Here is a 6493-nt window from a genome sequence, read left to right on the forward strand (position 1 = left end):
CACACACACACACACACACACACACACACACACACACACACACACACACACACACACACACACACACACACACACACTACTAATTCATATTTTTATATTATAGTTTTAGATTAAAGTCTGAGCTTGACTGAAAATAAAAAATATACATTTTATAGAATATTTTATTTTACACTCACAGGCTATTTTTTGTATAAACTGCAATATAGGCCTAATGTAATTTTAATTTTATGAATTTAAATTCAGTAAAGTCTGAGTCTGGGACAAGGGTTTAACAAAAATCTATACATCATGCATTTGATAAGTAGCAACAACAAAAAGCAAAGCATGGTGAACAGTTTTTAATATTATTTTAATGTGACCTTCATTTAACAAAAAAAAGTATATATATATATATATATATATATATATATATATATATATATATATATATATATATATATATATATATATATATATATATATATATATATATATATATATATATATATATATATATATATATATATATATATATAATTAAAATAAACAATAATAATATTTATCATAATTATATTATCTTCACAAATTCTGCCACTTCGTATTTTTTATGTCAAGGCGTTGTTTTTTATAAAAAATCTACATTTGTGAAGATAATATAATTATGATTTATGATATAGTCATAGCAGGCTATTTGCATTTTAGGAACATTCCAACAAATACCTCCAATTCAGTCAACCATTCACGTTGGATGATTATGACATAGGCTAAGGATATTTTGAAATAATCTAATAATATTAAATGTAATAATATGATAATATAAAAAATATAAGTTGTGAAGGATAAAACTGTATGCGTGTTGATTGGACATCAGTAGGAACATCATCTTAAATGACAAGCGCTTAAACCAATGAGAGGATGTTTGTGCTATTTTGAGATAGATTATGATATGAGCGTGCAACATTTAATACAAATAAACGTTAAAAAATATCAATAACATTTGTTTTCTCTATTCTAATTTATAGATACATGTGGACGTCTCTTTTTGTCTAAACGGCAGTTGTGCGTTTTGACCGGTTTTGACAAGCACATATTTGTCCCGCCCATGTGAGCCAGCGAGCCAATAAGACACATAGTATGCTATCTGCGCATGCTAAAAGAAGAAGTCAGGAAGTTCATGCAGCGAATGCATCCATCCATCTGGGCTTACGGGACACTGTCATCTGCAGGTGATCTGCCTTGACACAATGCACTCTTTGCACCACTAATCTTCTGTTTTCAATACACGTAGACCTATCTTTTAGTATGTAGCTAAATCTAGGACACAGTCATTATGTAACAAATGCAATGTCAACCTTGTTTATTTTGCTCTGCTTGCGACTTTTCTAATGCATAATCAAGCCTTGCGAATCCTTACGTTTTGAAGAAAATTGATGGGAAAGTCTTGCTGTAGACAGGTAACACAAGAGAGAAGTTGTTAGAGACTATGCATAATGCACATTGTAATTGTTCTCTTCAATATCAGTAAGTCCTTCTTTACTTTTCTGTATATTTTAATTGTATTCTGGTGTATCCTTTTGGATAAAGAGAGAAGAGAGCCCACCGACTGTATCTTCATGTAGGAGGCGCTGTCAACATAAAGAATACATAATATCGAATAAAGTCGTTCTCCTGGGTAGGTTTATTATAACTTTCTGAAACAGCATCTGATTCTATGCATCTATGTATATTTATAAATATTATAATCTCAGTCCTTTTGCTACTCCAGGTATTAGAACCAACAACCAGCAGCTGGCATAGTAATAATAATGTAAGTATCATGTTAAAATAATGTCATTCAACACACTACATGAATCATACAGTGTTTGAAGTGATTTTTGTTTTGAATGAAATTACTACTTTTATTCAGCAAGGATGCATTAAATGGATCAAAAGTGACAGTAGGTTATTACATTGTTAAAAATTAATGCTATTTCAAATAAATGCTGTTCTTTTGAACTTTCTGCTCATCAAAGAGTCCTGAAAAAATGTATCACGGTTTCCACATATAATCAAACAACACAATCGTTTTCAACAATGATAATAAGAAATGTTTCTTGAGCAGCAAATGAGCATATTAGTAACACTAAAGACTAAAAAGGCACTAGAACCATTACATTTTAAAATATGTTAAAATAGAAAGTTATTGAAATTGTATAATATTTCACAATATTACTGATTTTTTACTGTATTTTTAATTAAATAAATGCAGCCTTGTTAAGCATAAACATCTTTTAAAAAAATGACCAGCAACTGGCATAAAATTCATATAATTATCATGTTAATGTCATACAAGAGTCATAAATAGTTCAGATGAATAGTTCATACAATTAATGTTTATTATACTGTAATACAATAAGGTTTCATTAGTTAACTAACAATGAACAACAGCATGATTAACTAACATTAACAAAGATTAGTAAATACTGCAACAAATGTATTGCTCATTGTTAGTTCATGTTAGTGAATATACATGAACTAATGTTATTAAATAAGACTATTGTAAAGTGTTACCATTATACCCTAATGTAATATAAATGATGTTAGTCAGTGCTTCTGTTTATTTCTCTTTCAGGATCGTATTGAAGTGCTATCTCTCTCTTCCATTGGTGGCAGGGGCATTATTAGTGGGCCTCCCTTACAGTATCTCTCTGGTTGCCCAGTGGCTCTATGGCTGGCCCAGTAAACCAGGGTACCAAAAATATTTAGAGGCTGTCAAACCAAGGTGACACAGCATTAACATTTTGATGCTACTGTACTTTTATTGTGGGCTTTTTTAATGATGCTGTTGTTTCTTGCACTCCCCGCAGACGCATATACTGCCTGACAAGAGCTGTGCTTGAAATGCTGAAGTATCTGCAGTATGGCAAACTGTATTTTCAGTGGAAACTGTGGTACAGTAATGACAAAAATAACAAGCACTATGTGAAAGTTAGTTCTATTTTTGTATTTCTGTTAATGTAAGGATGTGATTTATTTAGCTACAGGACACACAGTGAGCTATACAGCACAGAGCCACAGAGAGAGAAAGTTTTAAGAAACAAAGCTACTATTACGTCTACATTTAGTACAGTGATAGTTTTGTGATGCAGCATGAATTGTAAAATTAAAATGTTTTGAAAATGTCATTGTCCTTCTATCCTTTTCTAGGGCCTTACCTTTGGTCGCCGAGGGAATAAGCTAGATTTATATTATTCACCAAGCACGGGCCATTCTGATGCTGCTCCTGTACCGGTGGTTGTATTTGTGTATGGAGGAGCCTGGGGCTCAGGAGACCGCTCTATTTACTGCCTGCTAGCCTTACAAATGGCAAAAGAGCTTAATGCCTCTGTAATTTGTCCAGATTATTCCATATATCCAAAGGTAAACCACCTATAAATATTTATTATTTACTTTTTTTTGTGTGTGTGTGGATTTCTTTTTTTGTAAATGTATGCTGTGTTTTTAGGGAAATGTGTTAAATATGATTCAAGACATTAGTGACAGTTTGCTGTGGGTGAGAGAAAAGGGAAACGCGTTCAATCTTGATCAAGTAAGTTTTCCATTCTATGAACAAAAAATATGTGTAAAAACAGTTAGAATTGCACCACAAATGCCTCATTACTCAATGCACTTTTTAATTTAATATTAAACACTTTAATTTTTCAAGGTGCTTTCATTGTACACTACCATTCAAAAGTTTGAGGTGTTTTTTTTTTTTAAAGAAATTATTACTTTTATTCAACAAAGATGCATTAAATGAATCGAAAGTGACCGTAAAGACTTTTACATTGTTACAAAAATTTCTATTTCAAATAAATACTGTTCTTTTGACATTTCTATTCATCAAGGATTCCTAAAAAATGCATCACTGTTTCCACCAAAATATTAAGCAGCACAACTGTTTTCAAATGATAATAAGAATTGTATATAAAATAATAAGAAATGTTTCTTGAGCAGCAAATCAGCATAATACAAATTATTTCTAAAGGATCATGTGACACTGAAGACTGGAGTAATGATGCTGAAAATTCAGCTTTGCCATCACAGGTATAAATGACTTTTTAAAATATATTACTTTTAATAAATACATTTATAACACATATATTACTGTTTTTACTCTTTGAGCGCAAGAGATTTCTTTCAAAAACTTTTTTACAAATCTTAGCGACCTCAAACCTTCAAATGGTAGTGTATATTTTCTATGTTGTTTTGTAAGCAATAAAACATTTTCACCTAGGCTAAATTGATGTAGAAATCTAATTCTGAACCTACACTGTTTTTTAATGCAGGACAACATAATATTAATAGGTCATTCAGCAGGGGCTCATCTGTGTGCCATTACCACACTGTTTCTGGTGAACAATGTAGAAGAATTGTTCATTGAGACCAACAAACAGAGAGATCTTGTATCTGCCATTAAAGGAATCATAGGTAAATCAATGCTCCAGATTTATAATTTAGCATAGCGGTTGCACTGTTAATATGGTTGTTTTTTTTTAGAAAAAAAAACACGATTAAGTAAAGCAATATTTTTCTTTCATGTTGTGATTTTTGTTTTTCTAATAGGTCTGAGTGGCGTTTACAGTATAATGGATCATTATAAGCATGAGAAAATGCGGGCTGTTGAATATGTGTCAACTATGCACAAAGCTATGGATGGTGTGGAGAACTTTGATTATTATTCACCAACATCATTACTCAAGAAATTGAACAAGGATCAGTTGAAACGGTAATGCATAGTCACATTTCACATTTACACATTTGTATTACTTTAGTAAGTTATAAGATGTTATTGTTTTCATCTGTTTGCTATTTTAGTGGCATTATTGGCCAACTTGTTAAATTACCAATGCAGTTTACCAAGTAAAGGTCACGAGTACAGTACAGAAAGATGCAGAATACAGTCGGACTGTTGAATGAAGCTCTTTGTTTGCTATTGTGAGGGTCAGAGCAATTCATTATACCATTGTAGAATTAACAGTAAACACTTTATTATTTGCTATGGTTTTCATGCAGAGTTCCTCCAGTGGGTTTGCTCCATGGAACCAATGACATCATAGTTCCGGTGGAGTCATCAGTGATGTTCTCCGAGCTCCTCTCTTCTCTTTCTGTCAGTATGTCTCTTTATCTAATACCTAAAATGAACCACACCGAGATGGTCACTGACCTTATGGCTCCAGACAGGCACTTTTACCATACTGTTTATGGCTGTATTAAACAGGAGTACAGTAAATTTCAGGGTTAGGTTGATTAATATTTTTCATTCAAGTCATGAAATTACTAATATAATTTTCTAATATGCCAAACAGTCATTATCCTTAAGTAATATATGTTCTATAGTTTTATTGTATGTTTACATTCCAATTCTAATGATGTTTTCTTCTGAAATGTTTAATTTTCCATCAAACTGTGTTCGATAAGATCAAAACGTTAGCTCCGTGCTTGTTCATTTCAATAAAAAAAACTTTTTAAAAATCTACCTTTAAAGTGTAATTAAATGCTACGAAAAGAGATTATTCCAGTGAGACAGGAAGAATGAATGAATAAAGAGAAATATACAATTATGTTTTGCATTCGAAAATGTAATGTACATGGAGAAATACTGCATTCTTATGCATATATTTTAGGTTTACTTGTATAAATTCTTCCATAATGTTGTTTATCTGAATCATACATAAATGTTTATTTTTGTGTTCTAGTTACAGAATAGTTTATTTTGTTATTGACCTTGATGCCACATGATTTTAGATGAAATAACATGCTTCAGCTGTGCATGCTGTAGATATGTTATTTGTTATTTGCTTTTGTCATGGTTATGATGAAATGTTGTTGCCAAGAACATAATAATGTTCATAACCGGGTGTTTAAAACCAGCATTGAATATTCACCTTATAAGTAAACTGCTCCTTAATGTGGGGGCATATGCTTATGATATCCTATGAATGTAAAATGGATGTTACATAAAGTTGTAGGACCTATTATTATTGAGAAATGTGTTTGATTAAATATACATGTATTACAAGTGAATATATTTACATATTGATTGCACTAAAACTGTAACATCCACATCAGCATCATGTAAAATTGATATTTATTTCTTCTTTTACTGCTGTGGCATTAAACAAACACTACAAATTCCGTCAGATTGGCTCGATTATTACCTTGCTGAACAGAGTAAAAAAACGAACCTCCAAATGCATCGTTCTGGCCAGCAGGTGTCGCCGTTTCCCGTGTAATTAAAGTACTACAGCGAGCACTGTGAGGCAGCGTCTCCCACAACGCTGAGATCTGAAGTAGAGCTGGAGCTGGGACGAGCTCAAGCCTGTGTTGTTTGGGATGTCGAGGATTAAATATGGCCACTAGCTAGCTGATTTAACAGAACCAGTACCCGCTTCAGAAAGCACTGGCGTCACCCGTGAAATATGGATGGGAAGAGCGCAAGAGGATCTCTTTAGAGCGCTTCTCGCTGACGCTTGAACACATCGGCTGGTCTGGT

The 6493-nt window shown here is 32.4% G+C and overlaps 1 protein-coding gene across 6 annotated transcripts; it reads left to right on the forward strand.

Moving 5' to 3' along the window:
* Positions 1-1095: 1095 nt before the first annotated feature.
* On the forward strand, positions 1096-6139 carry LOC307125185 (uncharacterized protein). 6 transcript variants are annotated; one of them, XM_079814862.1, is made up of 11 exons: positions 1096-1205; positions 1403-1433; positions 1564-1651; positions 1745-1786; positions 2591-2740; positions 2826-2946; positions 3166-3378; positions 3464-3547; positions 4287-4428; positions 4564-4726; positions 5014-6139. In XM_079814862.1, coding segments are annotated over exons 4-11 (1104 nt in total). In that variant the 5' UTR covers positions 1096-1205; positions 1403-1433; positions 1564-1651; positions 1745-1784; the 3' UTR covers positions 5243-6139. The 6 variants fall into 6 exon arrangements, with proteins under 6 accessions (XP_079670988.1, XP_079670986.1, XP_079670987.1 ...); XM_079814860.1 differs by having other exon boundaries at positions 1127-1205; positions 1378-1433; XM_079814864.1 differs by having other exon boundaries at positions 1154-1205; positions 1378-1433; positions 1728-1786.
* The last annotated feature ends 354 nt before the right edge of the window (positions 6140-6493 follow it).

This window comes from Gobio gobio (genome assembly GCF_949357685.1).
Source record: "Gobio gobio genome assembly, chromosome: 4".
Lineage (NCBI taxonomy): Eukaryota > Metazoa > Chordata > Actinopteri > Cypriniformes > Gobionidae > Gobio > Gobio gobio.

Bases quoted from the DNA above. Each gene is read 5' to 3' on its own strand.
- LOC307125185 (XM_079814859.1), top strand. From the start codon at position 1,410: ATGGGAAAGTCTTGCTGTAGACAG. The intron at 3,548-4,286 runs GTAAGTTTTCCA...TTTTTAATGCAG, and splicing joins ACGCGTTCAATCTTGATCAA to GACAACATAATATTAATAGG. The intron at 4,727-5,013 runs GTAATGCATAGT...GTTTTCATGCAG, and splicing joins AACAAGGATCAGTTGAAACG to AGTTCCTCCAGTGGGTTTGC.